At 39.8% G+C, this 20,734-nt stretch overlaps 1 protein-coding gene across 1 annotated transcript; it reads right to left on the bottom strand.

Annotated features, from left to right (window-relative positions):
- Positions 1–7,419: 7,419 nt before the first annotated feature.
- LOC308404202 (uncharacterized protein) lies at positions 7,420–13,842 on the bottom strand. Its single transcript, XM_080894114.1, has 4 exons — positions 13,458–13,842; positions 12,963–13,022; positions 11,414–12,022; positions 7,420–11,214 (listed from the first exon to the last, which is right to left on the bottom strand). Exons 1-4 carry the CDS (start codon positions 13,471–13,473, stop codon positions 8,450–8,452), a joined length of 3,450 nt encoding a protein of 1,149 aa, XP_080750240.1. The 5' UTR covers positions 13,474–13,842; the 3' UTR covers positions 7,420–8,449.
- Between the last annotated feature and the right edge of the window lie 6,892 nt (positions 13,843–20,734).

Raw genomic sequence — 20,734 nt, 5'->3', positions numbered from 1 at the left:
GGCAAACTCACACGCACCCTCAAGTATCCTTGAGAGGATAAAGAGCTGGTCCAGTGTTCCGCACCCAAGTTTTTGCTTCAGCCGCTGCCAGAGCCATGTTCCGTTTGGCTTCTTGGTAACTATCAGCTGTCCCCAAAGTCCCACAAACGAACCGAGCCCGATAGGCCTCCTTCAGCTTGGTGGCTCCCTTGGTGGCAGCTCAAGCTCAGACTACAGTCAGGACCCGTTCCCCGACATGAAGGCGCAAGAAACAAACCCTTTCATTCACCGGGAAAAACCCCAACGTGCCGGCAGCAAGCCAAGGGGATACTGGATACCCACCTTAGCCCCCTGCCTCTCACCATGGGCAACTCCAGACTGAGACAGAGTCCAGCTCCTCACCAGGAGACTGGTTCCAGAGCCCAAGCCATGCGTTGAGTTGACGCCGACTATATCTAGCTGGTACCTCTCAACCTCACGCACTAACTTAGGCTCCTTCCACACCAGAGAGGTGACATTCCATGTCCCAGTTGCCAGTCTTGGTAGCGGGGATCAGTCCACCAGGGCCACCGCTCCTGGCCGCCGCCCAGCACACAATGCCCTCGACCACTATGGCGGATGGGCCCATGTCCCCTTCTCGGGCTATGCCCAGGCGGGCCCCATGGACTAAGCCCCGGCCACCCTTGGACACCCTCCCCGGGCTTTGTTCCGGGCAGTGTAAACTGTTCCTTCGGTGATACTCTCGTAAGGGTCTTCTGAATTGGTCTTTGTCTGGTCCCCCACCCAGGACCAATTCGCCATAGGTACGAGATACATGAGGACCTATGATACAGTGATACTTTTGGCAAACAACCATTTGACTAACATGTGTGTCTCACCTGCTCTTGTTCATCTCTGTTCTGTCCTCATTCTCCTCTCCCTCTCTGTTCCTCTCTCTCCCTCTTTGTGCTGACAATCATCAAATATACAGTGGAAACCAGATATTTACACACTCTTCAGATAAAAACACAAACACTTTTTTAATTGTAGCATCAAATCAGACTAAAAAATTTTTTAGGTTGATAAATATAAAAAACATATTTGTTAAATTTAAGAGTAAAGAGAGAAACTATCTGTATTTCTTAATTGCAAATGGCACCAAATTGTATTCAAACTGAGCCACACTTATGGAGCTCCACAGTTCTTTTCCCGGTGTTTTGGTTGACATCTCTTGATGTTCCCATGTCACAGAAACAGGCTCTGTGTTTTGCCTTATATGCATCCACAGCTGTGCCACCAGTTTACTCACATGGACTCTACGAACCTATCAGAAGCTTCTTCAGCTCAGAATGGAATCGTCTGGAGTTTCTTATTAATTAACAGTAAACTTAGTGTACATGTACTCCTAAATTTGATGAAAGTGATAAAAAATAGAAGCTCTGTCTCTCTTTATTCTGACATTTAACTAATTCAAAAGATATTTCAATATTTATTTATCCAAAACAAAACAAGTTTACTCTAAATTGATGTTGTACAGTAAAAATGTTCTTGTGTTTTCCATAAAGTGTAAATATCTGGTTTAAACTGTGAATATACTGCTGTGTATTGAAGTTCCTCTTGTTTTGCATAGAAATATACTGAACAACATACAAAGCATAATATATAAAATACTACCAGAGTTGTTTCTTTGAAAGAAGCCCCTTATATCCATGCTTGTATATCAGTGCATTACTGAAGCCGATTTATTTAGCCGTGGAGGGAAACAACTGAAAATATGAAATAAACACACTTGTAAGCTGAGACTCTCTAAAGAAACAGCAGTGTTGTTGTTTGGCTTTTCATTTCTAGAATGATTCAAATGTTACCATCATTTCCCCAACCCCGCAGGCTTTGTGACCCGTGAAGAACTGAGACTCCTTCTGGTCAGTAAAACAGGATCGGGAAAGAGTGCATCTGGAAACACCATCCTGGGGGATGCGAATGCTTTCAAAGAAGACGTTTCGCCCGAGTCTGTCACCGACGGCTGTCTCAGAAACGAGGCAGAGGGTGAAGACGGAAGAAATATCGCTGTGATCGACACTCCGGGGCTGTCTTCTGGATGAAATAGATGAAATGGTGGATTTCAGTGGAGGAAACCACTACACCAACGAGATGTATAAGGCGGCCCAGAAGAAACTCGAATGAGAAAGGCTGAAGAGGAGAAAGGAGGAAGAACAAAGAAAACGGGAAGAAGAGGAGAGGATCGAATTGAGGGAGCGGTGTAAATTCTTCGGCCTCCCTGTCTTGGGATTATTTGGCACAGGAGCATACTTTACATCTTATGTTCTCACGGGGCTCGGTGGAGCCCTTGGATATTCTCAGTTAAATTGTACACTGGCAATGTTCGCTTAGCTAAACCCACCCCGTTTCTCCTTGTTACACTATGAAGGCTGAGTTTCATTTCACTTGTTTTCTAGGATTTCTAGTTCTAATGCAGTCTATGTACTTACTTACTTACTTACTCACTCACTGAATGTTTGCCTACGCTGTAGCTGTTCTATGAAATCGCTATAAAACAAAAAAAATAAGCCCCCCTTTCTAGTATTTTCAATAGAAGGCGATTGTCTCGTTCGTTCTCGGAAGAGGGAGAGAGACTGTCCGACGCGGAGTGTGACAGAGGCGGGCGAGCGGCAAGACGCCGAGCTTGACGGTTGGGCGTCTTCTTTACTCGTCGATACCGTGAAAACTGCGTAGGTGTATCACCTACTCGACCTAGTGATCAACGAGTACCGCACCGAAGCATGCAACGGGTGCAAGACCAATCACCCCAGCCAGAGACAACACGAGTGTCTGCGAGTCTTGGTGTCAGGGTTCCTGTGCCTACCCGGTCGGCTCAGTATGGCTACATATGTTTTTCATTTTGTTCCTGCTCTCTCCCTTCCTCTCTTTCCCTCCTCCCTCTGCCAGGGCGGAGCTCACCTGTGGACTTCTGCCCTTGGTCCACGCACCTGGTCGCCATCACGCACCTGTGGCTCGTTACAAAAGTGTTCCAGCTCCTTTATAAGACGGCAGCTCTGTGTTTCTCGTCGCTGGACCGTTGCCGACCCGCATTCCCTGGACCAACCCCTGTGTTTCCTGAGTGATTGAGTGTGCGAGGAGTGGAGTACGTCATCGTGTTTTCTGTGGAGTGTGGAGAAGAGCATGAGGAGTGGACGGAGTGCGTGTGGACTTTCAGTGTCTTTTCCCTTTGTATGTGGACCCCCGGAGCCCGGCTTCTCCCCTCACCTCTGTAAATAGATCGCCTGGTGTGCTGTAATAAAGATTCTTGTGTTTCCCAACTCAGAGCCTGCGCGTGTGTCCGTTCCATCCCGCTGTGACACTTGGAGGATGACTTTTACGCTGAACATTATTACAGCATCAGGAAAAGACTCCTCACGCCGCTTTTCATTCCTTCCATTCAACGTCTCCTGATCATGTATTCACAGCCACCAGAGGCGCCGTACAGCACCGAGCCCCTGAAACACGGACAGTTTGTTGATATTGTAATCAAAAATACAATACGCACCCCCCTATTGCGCATGTCCCTAAATGGTATGGCCTTCCAGATTGCCTCAGTTGTATCGTGAGTGTAATTTCAAATAAAATAAAATAAAACTCAGAAGCGTCTGTGTGTTGTATTTTTCTTCTTCTTCTTCTTCTTCTTCGTCTTATTATTATTATTATTATTATGCTTCATTTTCATGTACTGGGGTATCAATGACCCCCACGCTGCCGCAGCAGCTTCTGTGCGTGGCCCCCAAGTGCTACGTTTTCTTTCCCGATCCCCTGACGAACCCATTAGAATCGCTCTGGGACACTCTTCAACCCCAAATGATCGTTCTGTTTTTTTCATTTTCATTCACCTGTCTCTACTGAGGGTGGGGTACTTTGGGACCCCCGGGGTCTGGGGCTGCCCCGAAGGGGAGCACAAGGGTTAAAAGAACAGAATTTGATCAAAAACAACGGACTTTGAATGAAAACAACGGAATTAAAATGAAAACAACAGAATTTGAATGTACAGAACAGAATTTGAATCAAAACAATGGAATTTGAATGAAAAGAACAGAATTTGAATGAAAAGAACGGAATTAGAATGAACAGATCTGTCATGGTTGGCTGTGTGGCAGGTGGGCAAGCAGGAGTGGTGGATCCAAAATGCAGGACTCAGACGCAGAAGTTCAACTTAAAGTGCAGCTTTATTGCTGTAAAACCTCTTACTAACTAAACTCACCAAAAGACAAACAAAAACGCTGGTGGACTAAAACACTGAAGCAGAAATACTGAACTGAAACTAGAGCTGGAAACAAACTCACTGGTCACACGGAGGCAAAACACACACAGCTTGTTGAGGGTACAACGCAACACTGACTCAGAGAAACACAGGGACTAAATACACTGGGAAGTAACGAGGAGAATGAGACACAGAAGGAGAGCACAGCTGGGGGAAATTAGAACTGACGAGACAAGCAAAGCAGGACACATTCACATAAGACACGGACCTTCAAAGTAAAACAGGAAGGATCACACAGAGACGCGAACTTGACACCGTGGAGACAGCAACTAAGAAACACAGAGACATAAACCATAAGGTAGAGGACTCTAAGAACCGAGAGACACAGAGGGGAACCCAAACATGCAGACACAGATTTACACAGAACAGAGGGGACATAGAGAAACATGAAGGGCAAGGGATCGAAACTAGAAACCATAGAAACTCACACCAAGTACAATAATACAAAAATCACAAAGAACTAAAACGCTGGGTCAGGAGACCCAGGACCGTGACAAGAACAGAATTTGAATGAAAACAATGGAATTAGAATGTACAGAACAGAGTTTGAATGAAAGCAACAGAATTTTAACATAAACAATAGAATTTGAATAAAAAGAGTAGAATTATAATGAAAACAAAATCAATTGAATGAAAACAGAGGAATTTCAATGAAAACAACGGAATTTGAATGTATAGAACAGATTTTGAATGAAAGCAACAGAATTCTAAAACAAACAATAGAATTTGAATAAAAAGAGTAGAATTAGAATGAAAAGAACAGAATTTGAATGAAAACAACGGAATTAAAATGAAAACAACAGAATTTGAAAACAAACAATGGAATTAGAATGAAAACAACGGAATTTGAATGTATAGAACAGATTTTGAATGAAAGCAACAGAATTCTAAAACAAACAATAGAATTTGAATAAAAAGAGTAGAATTAGAATGAAAACAACGGAATTTGAATGAAAACAACGGAATTAGAATGAACAGAACAGAATTTGAATCAAAACAATGGAAGTTTAAAACAAACAACAGAATTAGAATGAAAACAACGGAATTAGAATGTACAGAACAGAGTTTGAATGAAAGCAACAGAATTTTAACATAAACAATAGAATTTGAATAAAAACAACAGAATTTGAGAACAAACAATGGAATTTGAATGAAAACAACGGAATTAGAATGTATAGAACAAAGTTTGAATGAAAGCAACAGCATTTTAAAATAAACAATAGAATTTGAATAAAAAGAGTAGAATTATAATGAAAACAAAATCAATTGAATGAAAACAGAGGAATTTCAATGAAAACAACGGAATTAGAATGAAAAGAACAGAATTTGAATGAAAACAACGGAATTAAAGTGAAAACAACAGAATTTGAAAACAAACAATGGAATTAGAATGAAAACAACGGAATTTGAATGTATAGAACAGATTTTGAATGAAAGCAACAGAATTCTAAAACAAACAATAGAATTTGAATAAAAAGAGTAGAATTAGAATGAAAACAACGGAATTTGAATGAAAACAACGGAATTAGAATGAACAGAACAGAGTTTGAATGAAAGCAACAGAATTCTAAAACAAACAATGGAATTAGAATGAAAACAAAAGAATTTGAATTAAGGGACGTGACAAATCGTCAGTATTTTACGTGTCGGGAGTGAGAACGGGCTGTGGGACTTGTAAATGACAAGGACCTGGTTTAATTTTGATATTTCACTGGAGTACATGGATTTGGTTGCATATATTGAGAAATTAATTTGTTATGACCTTGAAACAGAAAACCTAAACAAAATAACAATAATTATCTTATATCTTTTTTTATTAATAAATTTTATTAATCACTTCTCGTTACCCCATGTATACTACACGATGCATGACGCACGATCAAGGCGAAACTCGGGCCGATCACCAAAACGGTTGCACGACTGAAAAATCAGCTCAAAAATCACAGTGTATGCCCAGCATTACATTATGATCCGTCGGCACGTGCGCGCTCTGTGTTTACGTCATTGTGCAGAATCTGTGTACCTGCTCTCATTTACTGTTTTAGCTGTTTGGTGGTTGTTGAAATTTATGAGGTTCAACCTGAGATTCTGGGCAAAATAGATTTATATTTAAAAATCAATTCAGGACTTTAATGAATTGATTTTAATCGGAAAATGGATCAACAAAACCACCCCTAACATGGAGCAACTGCATTTCTGCTTCCTCATATTATGTGGGTGTTCCACAGATGTGCAACTTGCTGCAGCTCTTCCTGTTAAATATTTAATATTTATCTTATATCAGCACAAAAACACATTTCTTTTGGCTCAACATGTCACCCAAGAGCACCGTATCAGTCAGAACAATAGAGTTTATCAAAAATACCCAACAACAAGAATAACAGTGGTAGATGCATAATATTGGGGAAAATTATTAATTATTTAACGTGAATTGTTTAAGTCAGCCTGATTTTATGTTTCTGGCCAATGAAATATGATTTTTTTTTTCCTATTCTGAACACAATGATAATAAGCCTGGTTATCCTCTCTCTGTCTGTCTTTCTCTCAACCCCATATCAAGATATTTCGGTAAATGTCTCACAGTACTCTGCGTGACAACATAACCTGCCTGAATGCAGTTCAGGTGGTGTAGTTTATATCCATGGACCCTTCCATGTCCCTCCAGTTGATCAATAAGAAATCCTGCCACCTCAGTCGGATCGGACTCTTTCTCCTGTACAGTCCCATGCGTTTTAGGTTTCTTCTACGTGTCCGCATGCTTATCACAGTACTGTCCAAGCTGGTCAATAACAGCAAGATCTCCCCATGCCTCAGTCCAAGCACAAAATAGAACTTAATGAATTCAGATAAACCAGCCATTTTCTCGCACTCTGATCTGCACTGTCATCCACTTCACTATGTTTTAAGGCAAACAAATATATTGTGTTTGAAAAATAAAAGATATGCTATAACGTAAAAAACTTTATTGTTCAAACAATGTGATTATCACATTTTAACAATATAATTTTTATGTTGTTCAAACGTGAAAAATATATTGTTAGAACAAGTTTTCATGTTATAATGTGATATACCTCTATTTTTCTTTTGCTTGGGTGGCAGCTCTATGCTTCTGTAACCTGATCCAACAAAACTGAAGAACAACATTTTAGCCCTTTTAGGTTATTTATAAAGAAAGTCTGCCATATATCCATATATGTTCCCAACTTTCCAGTAATCACACATGATACATTAATAGAAGGACATTTTATTTTTATAAAACATTCTTACATAATGACCAGCAACTTTTTTATATTCACTCTGAATTTCCATATGGGAACTATGGCACTGCACGTGTATAGTATCCACCAATAAAATCAGAGTAAAACTGTTCATAAGTCAATAAAAGTCAATAAAACATTTCCTACCCCTTAAATAATTGTATCAAACTTTATATAAACACAGTGCTCAAATAAATGCTTACAAAGACACATTAGGAAATAATGTAGTAACATCATATAAGTTTTTTAAACCCTCAATATCCATAATTATTATGTGCATGTATTTTGATATTTACCAATTTTATATCTAAATGTATGTTATCTTATTGTTTACAAAGTAAATTTTTCACAACTATTTTTCTTCCTATTTAAATGAATACGACTTGCAAAGAACAGATCAGAAATTATTATTATGTTTTTAATCCTGCCATAAAATGTTTGTGGCTCATATAATACAAATCATACACTTAATATTTCAAATACATCATCTGTAGACTGTTCAGTATTTCCAGGTTTGCAGTGGAAATCATTAACAGACAATAATTTGGTGAATTACTTTGAATTACTTTTACTTTCAAACGGAGAAGATTAATGTCCTTTTATGAGAGCACAACCTGCTGGGCACAATAGTAAAAACACTCAGTGTAAAAATATGGCTCTAATAATAAACACTAATGTTGGTGTCTTGCTGACACTGCTGCCTTTCCAGAGTCTAAAAATTAAAAATGACAGATTTCAGCAGCAATTTTGCATTTTGCTGCTTTGTTAATTGAAAAAACAAACAAACAAAAGTGGTGCTCTCTCTATCACTGTAACTGTAGGTCCTTTGTGATGTTCCATGTTTTATTTTATGTTCACTTTCAAACACTGGTATGAAACTCATGTGTTCTTCTAGTCTGTTTTACTGCTGCACTGTTTAAAGTCATCAGGCTATGATGCATTTATGGTTTTGTTTATATTTGTTAATTTCTTCTTCATGCTTTTTCTGCATTTCCTCCAAGTCTTTCTTCAGTCTTTCTTCTTTGTCACTGGAGACCTTGTGCAAATGAGAATACTCATGTTTGTGTTTCTCATGCTTTTGCATCAACATCTTATACGTTTCCTTCAGATCCCTTATCTCTTCATTATATTTCTCTATCAGAGATTCAAAGTCCCTGGTGTATTTCTCTTTGAAGTCATTGAGCTCTTCAGCTTGATTTCTGGCCTCGTCTTCATATTTCTGCTTCATTTGTTTAATTTTTTTCTTGTTGTCATTCTCTAATTCTCTTCTTTTTCTTTCCTCCTGTTCTATTCTGACACAGTCATCTTTCATTCTTCTGTGATAATCTTCTTTTTCCTTTTCATATTTTTCTGTCAGCTTTTTGATTTTCTTATCTTCTGCTTCTCGTCTCTGTTTACTTTCTTGATACTTATTGTCCCACCAGTCTTTCCTTTCCATCTCCCAGGCCTCTCTCTCTCGTCTCATTTCTTCTCTGTTTTGCTCCAGCTCTCTGATGAGTTCTTCTTTTGATTCAGATTCTATTTGCTTCTCCAAAGTTTCCAGTTTTAGTTTCCATTGTTGTCGTTGAGTTTCTTCCTGTTCTTTCCTCTTTCTGTTTTCATCTTCTCTGATTTTCTGTTCTCTCTCTCTCTCTTCTCGCTCCTGGTTCATGCGTTCCTCCATCTGCTTGAGTTTTTTCAAGCTCTGCTCTTTCTCAGATTCAAATTTAGAGATCTGTTCTTCCATTTGTCTTTTTACTTTTTGCATTTCTTCTTCATGTTTCCTTTTAAGCTCCTCCCTCTCTCTCATCATGTCTTCATCCTTCTGTTTCAGCAGCCTCTCCATCTCCTTCTGTATCGCTGCCTCAGCCTCTTGGAACATCTCAGTGGTGTAGTATCCGCCATAATTGTCTTTCAACATGGCTTCAATTTTGATCAGCAGGTCTGTCACTTGTCTACGGTTTTTTGGATCTTTGTTGTTGAAGACGTGGTATCTGCCTCCACAGTCTTTAATCAGAGTTTTTACAAAATCAGAACAGTCTTCTTCTATGTAACGTTCAATGGATGTGTCTTCAAGCTCATCTCCTCTGGTGAAGGTAACAATGATGAAGTTTCCTGACTTCTTTCCAAAAATCTCTTTGATCTTTTTCACAGTTTCTTTCTCCTCCTTTGTAAATCGACCGATCTGCAGCACCAGTAAGAACACGTGAGGTCCAGGAGACAACATGCTGATACAGTTCAGGAGCTCCTGTCGAACTTCATAACTGGACAGAGTCGTGTCAAACAAGCCGGGGGTGTCGACCACAACAACAGGACATCCATCAACCTCTCCTGCTGCTTTCTGACATTCTCTGGTCACAGAAATCTGACTGACTTTAGATAAAAACACCTTTTTGCCCAAAATGGTGTTTGCAGTTGCACTTTTCCCACTGCCAGTTTTTCCAAGCAGCACCATCCTGATGGACTGTTCACTTTGATGTGCATCATCAGATGAAGCCACACTGCTGCGTTTAACTTCCTGAAGTTCAGCTTTAAGTCTTGTTACCTTCTCCATTTGAGCTTTGGTGAACATTTCTTTTGTGAAGCACTTGGATCCTTTAGCTTTCATCTTATCCACTTCATGCAGAAGCTTTGCAATCATTCGCTTTTCTTCGATGTTGAGAACAACTAATTGTTCTCTATGAGTCTGACAGAGCTTCTGAATGTCCTTGTCTTGTCTTACAAAGTTTAAAACAGCTGGATCTGTAGGATCTGAGTCCACAGTGAACAGAATCATGGTGAAGTCATTGACTCGAGAGCTGAATGCATCCTGGATGGTCTCTAACTCTCCCTTGTCTTCATCAGTGAGGGGAGCCACAGGTAGGACCAGGATGAAGGCATGGACACCCTCAGGATCACAGAGGGAGATACACCTGAGTGATTCCTCCATCACTGCCTCCTGAGGTTTTCCATACAAGGCAGGCAGCTCCACCAGGGAAACCCAACGTCCACACACCTCTCCCTGATGTTTAACACACTCTGATGAGTTGGAGGCTGAATGAAGCTCAGTCTGACCTAAAATGGCCTTGGCTGCTGACGTCTTCCCTGCTCCTCTCCTCCCACACAGAACCAGGTTTAAAGATGGTTTGATGAGTTCAGATTCTATTCTTCTGATCCCTTCAGGTGGTTTGATGTCTTCAGACTTTGGTCTGATGGTCTCTTCGGTGACTGTGAGGAATTTTCCTTTGTTCTCATGCACGATGTTCTCAATCTTCTCCATTAACTGTCGATGATCATTTTCAAACATGTTGTAGTGTCTACCTTCACAATCTCTAAGGAGAAAATTAACAGAAAACCGCATCTCCTCCTCATCTGTGATGATGACCATTGAGTGTTTAAAGGCATCTCCATTAAACACACTCAGGGTCAAACTGAGAGTTTTTCTGCTCTGCATAGTGAAATCAGAAGGTTTCACCATCAGCAGCAGAACGTTTGGTCCAGGAGGACAGAGACTCACACAGCTCTTCATCTCTTCTCTCGCTGCTTTCAGAGATGGACTTAAGAAGTCGGGAGTTTTCACTACTGTTAAAGGTTTTCCTCTCCACTCTCCATGGAAAACTTGTCTGTCTGGAGAAAATCCTGAAAAATCATAATTTTTCTTCACAATAAAGTTACAGAGTGCTGTCTTCTTTGCTGAGTTCACTCCAAACAGCAACATGCAGAGTCTACGTCCTGTAAAGGAGCAAAGATACAAACAGGAAATTACTCTCAGACAGTCTGACTGATCCTAAAAGCCTTTTGGTCTTTCTTCACTTTTTCCATCTTCAGTAAATGCTGCTTCATGTTTTTGGTGGATCGTTCCTTCTGAGCACTTTAGAAAGTGTCTTTATGTTAAAATATCTACAGATATAGTTTGGGGTTTTTTACTTACCAACAGGCTGAGGATAATTCAAAGTAACAGGAGCTTCTTTTCTTTGTTCAGCGCTGGTGTGCTGACAGGTCACATGTGTTCCATTGTTCATTTCTACAATGCGTTCCATGTTTTCTAGTAACTCCCGAATGTTGAGGTTTTCAAGCTGCAGTGACTTGTTTTTACATCGTCTGATCATTTCCTGTATAGGTGTATGATACATGACACTATGCCATAAACCCAGACGCCTCTCTCTGGGTGGTGATATCAGAACCAGTGAATGATCAAAGGAATGATCACTGAAGAAGTTCAGGACTCTGCAGAGTCTCGTTTTTTGATGCTCTTTGAAGTCTTCAGGCTGTAGAACCAGCAGGAACACATGAGGTCCAGGATCAGAGAGCCTCACGCAGTTGTTCACATGTTCCTTTAATTTCTCCACTGAGATGTTTGGATGAAGCAGATCTGGAGTGTTGATGAGAAATATTTCTTTCCCTTGAATGTGTCCACTGACTCTCACACATCGGTCCAGTTCTTCCTCAGGGTTGAACTTGTTCTCTCTCAGTATAAAGTTTCCCACTGAGCTCCTCTCAGACCAGCTGTTCCCCAGCAGGACAGCTCTGAGCTCAGACACTGAAACGACAGCAAACACAAAACACTGAACAAAGAATCTTTCAAAGTTAATACAAGCAGAAACAACATTATATCATAGGTTTCAATTAATCTAAATTTAATGATTTTCCATTTGTAACCACTGAGTTGTAATTATTGAAAAATGCGCAAAAATTGTCAGTTTGTTTAAATATGTGTTATTTTTTCTAGTATTTATGGATCATTACTGAGCCATAGATATATATTCACATGTGAGAATACTACATAAAGTTTGAGAGCTGAAAAATAAAATTAACCTCTGTTAAAAGCTCAGTTTTACATCCACAGAATCTGAAGACCAATTTTTTTTTCTTGTTTGGCACAATTTTATTTCTATAATCTCTTTTGATCACCATTGTCACAGAATGCATCAGAATCAGAATCAGAAAGGGTTTTATTGCCAAATGTTGAGCAGGTTTACAACATTAGGAAATTGCTGCGGTGCTTCAGTGCAAACATACTGTTATAAATTACGTTTAAATAGACATGAAAATAAAAATAAGAGTAAGAATTAAAAGTGCTAAGTAGATAGATATATACATGATATATACATGAGTGCAGGTGGTTTCAATAAATTTCAATAAATTGCACCAACTTCATGTCTGTGGCATAGAGCTACATGAACACTGGTATCCTGAATGTTTGATCTGTTAACATGAAGTTAAGGAGACATTTGCTGTAACCTCTCCCAGATATGACCCCAAAAGTTTACATAAAATAGTTTTCTTCACTTTTCTATACATTATATTAGCTTTAAATGTAAAGAGAGAAAGCAGGATCCGTGCACTAAGAGGTTTTCATTATTCCAAACAGGCTTCACACTTCCTGCTATATTTTGTCTTCACCTGCTCCTGTCTAATGTCTTCCACCTTAAATTGCCCAGTTAAAGTTTGCATTAAACATCTTTTCTTTAAAAACTCACTGTGGGGGGGCACAAAATCAAAGCTCTTCCTGCGACGTCTGGGAAAAGTGTCTTGTGGTCCTGCAAAGATAAAGAAAAACATGCATTGTGCACTGAGACGTGTGTTATCCTGCAATGACTACATCAGATGGAACAAAGCACTTTTAAAGTCAACAGCTGTATGAACAGATCACATTAGTTCTGGGAAAGATTATTAAACATGACTGTTAATTTTCAGAAAATACATTCTGTCAAATGTTATTGGTTAAACACATTGTTAAAGTATGTTGCATGCAACACAGCAGCCTGGTTCAGCAAAGACACTCAGATGAGACCTGCTGTAAAATATTCACCTGTAGTCACATCGTTTATCCTCTAATAATCACTTTTTCTTCATTTTTTTCACATTTCTCCAAACAGGAGAAACCAAGAAACAATTAAATTATTGTCAGAAAGTGCTTGTAGAGGGAGGTAACTCACAGTTACTGCATGTAAGTGTGACAAAGTAAGACTCACCAGATGCTGCTGCCATGCTGTCATTCAGCTGCAGAACTCACTGTGGAGTTAAAAAGAAAAAACAACAATGACAGAGAAAATGTTTTTCATGTTTGAACCTCTGACATCGAAGGAGTTTTGCACAGACGGTGTTGGATACAGACACTTGGATGGTTTTATGTAAATATTCACAACAAAGCGAACAAAAACTAGTCTTCAGAAGCACGACTGCCTGTAAAACATGGCAGAAAGTCCCTTTCAGACTGTTGTTCACTTTAAGGTGAATGAAAGTACTCTTAATGAATCATATTCAGTTCTTCCAAATGAACTCAACTTATTTGAGTCAAGAATAAAGTTGGGGGGGTTCAAACTGAAATCCAAAACTTTTCCGTTTGAGTGTCTAGTGAAGATCATCCACCCTTATTTCAGCATTTACTTAGTGGGTTATTCTCAGTTTCATTTGGCCATGTTGCTATCATTAGTTACAAAGAAACCTAATCTAATATTACAGACTTACCAACCCCATCCCCCCTCCTTTGTGGGGTTTTCAGTCTGAGTCTCAGGATGTTTGTGTGTATTACTTCTAGTCTATGTACCCACCTTGCTTTTCTTGTGCTACAGCTCTCTGATCACACCACCTGTTTCACGCTCTGACTCCTGGGAAGGATTTCAGTATGGCACCTGCCTGCCCTCTTGCCACCGCTTTGCACTGGATCTCTTTTAACTCGGGTCAGCCCAGCATCACTCTCTTCAGCTCACCCAGACCTTCAGCTGCTCCTCAAAGTGTCACCAACTCTGCCTGCAACATGAGTCATATTCCTCTTTCAAATTCATTCAAGCCTGGAGAAGTTTCATACCCACAATAATCACCCACTCCTCTGTCCACAGTTACAGCTTTAGATCTCCACACTATGAGTCGTGTTCAAACATCAAGCCCTGAATCCCTCACCAAGTTTATTCCTTTGCTTAAACTTGTAAATAAAGTTTGTGGAAATTGCTCTGCTGTCTCCACAGTCACATATTGGGCCCCTTTGACACTAAGCTTCCGATCTCTTATTTGTTGTGCAGTGTGTACAGTCAATCAATCAATCAATCAAGGCTTTATTCGCCACATGCAGGTTGCCCTGCAGTGAAATAGGATTGGATCGACTGGTCCCTAAATGCAATCGACACCCCTTTCTCAACAAGAAGTCTGGGCTCGGGTGAGCCTGAGTGCTGAAGATATCTACCTATTCAGAACCATGGGAACAGGGTTCTGGCTGATCGGAGCTGGCTTGGCCCTGACTTATCGGAGATTTAAGAAAGCGGAACCGGCTGTTCAAACCCTCACAAGGCTGCCCGCTGGGATTGGAACGATGGGAGAGGCGTGAGTTTCTCAAAATGGGCTCATTGAGTGCAGCACGGATAAGATCTTGGAGAGGCTACGGCTGCCGTGAATACTCAGAATAAGATCTCTGGACGCATATTGGATGACATCTCGGGGAGGCTCACTGTCGTGTCTCAGACATTTGTGTTCACCTGTCCTGATAAAACACCTGGTCGCTGTGTCATAAAATACATGCTTAACTGCATCTGCATGCACATCCAACAGCAATGTCGAGTAGCCCTGACCATCACTGCTGAGGTCATAAATAAACCTCCAGATTTGCATATACGAGAACTCTGAGAGGTCAGGTTACTCTAATATTTGCTCCCACCAAGCTTAGAGGCTTTACTTGATGAGTTTGCCTCTGTTCAAATTAAACAAGGTAACAAGAAGTCTGTGTTTATCTGTACACAGTGGATGTTATCTACTCTGTGGTCAATGTTCACTTTTTCCAAACGTTATCATTTTCTTCTTTTTGCATGCTGTTACTCATCGACTCACAGGACATGATACACATCACATTTACTTTATATCTAACTGCAGGTCAAAGGTTGGCTTTATTAATATGAACGTGAGTTAATGATTTAAAAAAGGCCCTTTCTGAATATTCTCTGCTATCAGTTTTATGTTCCTAGATAATCTGAGACTAAGACTTATGAACCTTTTTAAAGATTAATACAAAAGTTTCAGATGTTGGTGCAGATGAGAAAATAACAGTTATGGTCACAAAAATAAAATCTAAAATACTTAAATATAAAAAGAGAAATACATCAATTCATGATGGAATAAGCACACGACCTCATACAAGTTGGGTTTTTTGCTTTTTTCCTACAGACTAACAGGAGGTCACACAGGTCACAGTGAGTATTACATTACTGTTACTCAGCTGTATTCCACGTATCGTATGCATTACTCTGATGTCTGTAAACTGATGAAAAGAAGGAAAGTATCCATAACTGTGATGGCCATCAAAGCAAACTTAAAAAACACACCAGATGGGACATGACTGTCTGAAACTTTTTAAAAACCAAATGTTATTTTGACGGCTCCTGGTTATTAACATGAATAGAAGCTGCACTAATACACACAGATCTACGTTTACACAGTTAATATTCTTACAGTTAAATATTATACTTTTATTATTGACTTTTTTATTGCTCCTAACATTGTAGCTGCAATTAAGTTCATCGTCCCTGGACTTTAGACTCTCCGCTCTTGAACAACAACGCACTGCCCGGCTGGATTAAAAGCGTTACTTTATTAAAATCTGAACAAATTTAAAACAGACGAGCTTTTTGACATAAGATTTAAAAAATCATTTCACTGGATTTTTGTCTTTGAGATCAAACGTCACAAACAGAACCGCAGAGATCCTGCAATCTGTGCATGGACTGATTCTAGTTGTTATTATTGATCAGGTCATCCTGCAGATCTTACCTGAGCTGTGTGTCTGTGACATCACTGTGCTGGGAGCAGAATTCATGCTGACTCTTCAGGTCTTTTAGCTAAAAACAGTCGTCTTTTGTTATTCCACACGTTTCATGCGACACCTCTTCAAGGTGAAAACTCACCTGTAACAAAGTCGTCTCAGCAGAGTGGGCGGGAGTCTCACTGCTGACATCACTGAGACACCTGAACACCTGATCAATGTTTAACCTGCAAGAAAACTGAGACTGAGAAAATTTTACAGCTGAATAAGACCAAGGTTTCTCTTCAATAAGCAGCCTGTAACTACGTCTGCTGGTTCATTCTTGCATTGTGAGCTGTCAGATTTTAACAGCAGAATTCACAATTTACCAGAGAATCACTGAGAGAGAGAAATGGCATCAAAGTAGGTTTCTCACTGTGGCCAGGCTGACCGTCAGAGCTCTGTTGAGCCAACCATCCCTTTAACATTAACTAGTAATGACTTCATGAACTTCTTCACAAATAACATTTTAACCATTAGAAAAAACATTACCAATAATCATCCCACAGATGTTATCTGTCCATGAAGCCAGATAACACACACCAATTAGTTAAACTGCAGGAATGTCTTAAAGACATAAAGACCTGGATGGCCGCTAACTTTCTGCTTCTTAATTCAGATCAAACTGAGGTTATTGTACTCGGCCCTGAAAATCTTAGAAATATGGTATCTAACCAGATTCTTACTCTGGATGGCATTACCTTGGCCTCCAGTAACACTGTGAGGAACCTTGGAGTCATTTTTGACCAGGACATGTCCTTCAACGCACATATTAAACAAATATGTAAGACTGCTTTCTTCCATTTGTGCAACATCTCTAAAATTAGAAATATCCTGTCTCAGAGTGACGCTGAAAAACTAGTTCATGCATTTATTACTTCCAGGCTGGACGACTGTAATTCATTATTATCAGGATGTCCTAAAAACTCCGTGAAAAGCCTTCAGCTAATCCAAAATGCTGCAGCAAGAGTCCTGACAGGGACTAGAAAGAGAGAGCAGATTGCTCCTGTTTTGGCTTCCTGTTAAATCCAGAATTGAATTCAAAATCCTGCTCCTCACATACAAGGTCTTAAACAATCAGGCCCCATCTTATCTTAATGACCTTGTAGTACCATATCACCCTATTAGAGCGCTTCGCTCTCGCTCTGCAGGCCTACTTGTTGTTCCTAGAGTATTTAAAAGTAGAATGGGAGGCAGAGCCTTCAGTTTTCAGGCCCCTCTTCTGTGGAACCAGCTTCCAGTTTGGATTCGGGAGACAGACACTATCTCTACTTTTAAGATTAGGCTTCAAACTTTCCTTTTTGCTAAAGCATATAGTTAGGGCTGGACCAGGTGACCCTGAATCCTCCCTTAGTTATGCTGCAATAGACGTAGGCTGCCGGGGGATTCCCATGATGCATTGAGTTTTTCCTTTCCAGTCACCTTTCTCACTCACTATGTGTTAACAGACCTCTCTGCATTGAATCATACTTGTTATTAATCTCTGTCTCTCTTCCACAGCATGTCTTCATCCTGTCTTCCTTCTCTCACCCCAACCGGTCGCAGCAGATGGCCCCGCCCCTCCCTGAGCCTGCTTCTGCTGGAGGTTTCTTCCTGTTAAAAGGGAGTTTTTCCTTCCCACTGTTGCCAAAGTGCTGCTCATAGGGGGTCATTTCTCTGTATATATTATTGTAGGGTCTACCTTACGATATAAAGCACCGTAAGCAGCTGTTGTTGTGATTTGTTGCTGTGTAAATAAAACTGAATTGAAAGTGAAAGAGCAGCAACTGTCCCAAAGGAAAGAATGAAACAAGATGGTCAGACAGATGTTTGTTATTAATTCAGTGTATTCGATCACTTTGCTCAGTTATCATTGAATAATGTTTACTTGCCACTGTGGTGAAACAACCTCAGAAGCAAATTATAACTCAGACATGCGCGTGCACGTGGCGCTCAGCTCCCTGGACAAACACCACAACACCCTCTGAGTGCTTCCTGCTCCACAGCAGTGTCTTCATGTCCTTGGAGGTTCATGTTGGTGCAGTGGTCCTGGATACAAGCCTCCTTATTGGCTCAGGTGTTTCTATGTGCAGTTTGCCAGGTCTGCCTGTGCCTGTCCTAATGTTGCTGAGTGTTGGTCTGATGCTCTTACACTGAAGATAACAAACTCATTCACGTGCAGTAATGTGATGATAAACTGCAGTCATACTTTTGTCTTGATTTTAAACAACAATTTTCAGATATTTGCTTCAGTTTTTATTGCTAACATTGAACTTTAATCTGTGTACTTGGTTTTATTTCTTATTGGGTGTAGTTTACCATTGTGGCCACCAGATGGCGCACACTACGTGTGTAAAGTGAGTGAAAATGAAGCAGTTTTTGCTCCTCACTTAAATACTTGGACAGAGAGACTTGTTCCAGTGTTTAAACACTCAGTTTAAACACTTAGTGTATTTTCTATCTTCTATGATCAATTAAATCTGAGTTTCACAAATCATTGAATTTTGTTTTATTGTTACGCTTGTGTCCTAACTTGCATGAAACCTCTGACAAAGCTTCGGGTTAAGTTCCTGCTGCAGTTTGTTTCCAGCATCATATTTTAAAATGACACACAAACTTTCAGAAGAATGAAAGAACACCAGGATCGGCTCTGCAGCCTCTCCTGATCTTACTATAAATGACCAGAATATGAAATGAATATTTTGGGGCTTAAGCTGTCACATCACTGTTATTGTGGTGTTAATAGGAGCTGATGGAAATGTCAGAGGTGGAAAAGCTGCTGGTTAAACAAAAGAAAAGCCAAAAGATAAACGAAGTCAGCAGACTTTGTTTCCTCTCAGGGTGGTAATCTGTTTAATACTGGCTGATAATCCAATCCAACCATTCGGTGCACCGACGACATCATCTTCTTCAAAACTCTTCATCTGTCCCTCTGGCTGCAACCTGTGACAACAGGAGTCGTTTAATTTTCCTCTTTTCAGCCCAAACGTTCCTCTGCTGCTTTAATCATCTCCCAGTTTATTTGGTTGAGATGTTTGACTAAAAATAAATAAATAATATTTTTAAATATTAGCTTTTTAAACCTATATATGAAGATCAGCTGCTGAGAAAAGACCTGCAGCTGTGATCAGCTGTAAACATCTGCTTTGGTTGAACATGTAAACTATGGGTCAGGCATGAAGACGCCCAGAGAGGGAAAGGTCAACAGAGACTTTAATGTATAAAGTTTGTTCCCTTGTTGATCATCCAGACTGTAAACTGCCTTTTTACCCTGTGTGCAGGAGCAATTAGTGAGTTATTCATTTATTCTTATACATCACATCTTTAAGAGAAGTTTTTTACTGAAAAACACCAAAATCAGGTTCATGCTACAGTGTTTAGAACTTTCTTCACAGACTGACAGATAAATATCATCTTTTTAATCTCATATTGTATTTTACTTTAGATACTGGTCATGTTTATTCTTCTCTCTCTTAAATAAACATAAATACATTGTTGGTTTCAAATGCAGCTGCAGTTAAACCAACAGTTCTTTCTCAGTCTGCATTCACAAACCCCAGAAGCTATTTAGAAAGCACAAGGAGCAGTATGTGCAGTGTATCGTCTGTCCAGATGTCTGACACCACATAGAAAATCATTCAAATTTAATAAAACATTGAAGTCATCAGACAGTGTTAGAAACATTCAAACCTTGTAAGATTTGAGTTTCTCTGTCAGCAGTCACGTCTCTGCTGTTAACTTCCTCAGCTGCACCCAGAGGACACTTTGATCCACTCACCAGAGACTTTATCAATCCTCAGTCTTTAGTCTTCCAGCAGAAAACTGTTTTCTATGTCTCGTGTGATGATGATTCATCAGAACGCAGTGAAAAGGAGCTCATCAGCATCAGGCCACGGCTTGACTGGAGGTACGGACCTCTTTTAAAATCTTTCGATGGGCCTGGAAACAAACTTGTGCCGTCCATGCTCCCTGAGTGCTGATGTTTTGGTTTCCACTCTATAAAAATATTATTTCACCATAATAACAACAAATATCATGATGTTGAGCCAGCTGACACATGTGTCATGTGCTTTTTAGAGAAATGTAGTTCTGCCTGATACAGTTTGCATGCTTTAACTACTGATTCCTTTTCAGTGCTGCATTACAGACACATGCAGGCATAACTATTCGCTCTTTAATTGTAAAAAGACTTGAAGTGAGGAAAAACAATAAAATAAGTAAACATTTTATTTTTGTAGATGTCTAATAACACCTTTGTAATCCTCAATTGTTATTAAATATTTATTTTATCTCTGATAAATAAATAACTGCTGACAGATGTTAATTCATTGCAATAATGACAAAAAGTCTGGATTTTGCTACTTTTACTCTAAAAATGATTTAAAAAAACAGGGAATAAAATAAACAGATTAACATAAAAAGTCTGATTTACATAAAAACGTATTTTTGCACAAATTCTCAGCTTCAGTGATTCAAGGTGGAGGT

This window comes from Rhamphochromis sp. 'chilingali', assembly GCF_963969265.1.
Source record: "Rhamphochromis sp. 'chilingali' genome assembly, chromosome: 10".
NCBI lineage: Eukaryota > Metazoa > Chordata > Actinopteri > Cichliformes > Cichlidae > Rhamphochromis > Rhamphochromis sp. 'chilingali'.
The sequence above is the reverse complement of the archived record's forward strand: the minus strand, read 5'-3'. Positions and strand labels throughout refer to the sequence as shown.

What these genes read in the sequence shown, in the direction of transcription:
- LOC308404202 (XM_080894114.1), bottom strand. An exon ending in TGATTTTGTGCCCCCCCACA is followed by an intron (nt 12,023 to 12,962) that starts GTGAGTTTTTAA and finishes CTGTCGTTTCAG; the next exon opens with TGTCTGAGCTCAGAGCTGTC. An exon ending in GAATTATCCTCAGCCTGTTG is followed by an intron (nt 11,215 to 11,413) that starts GTAAGTAAAAAA and finishes GCTCCTTTACAG; the next exon opens with GACGTAGACTCTGCATGTTG.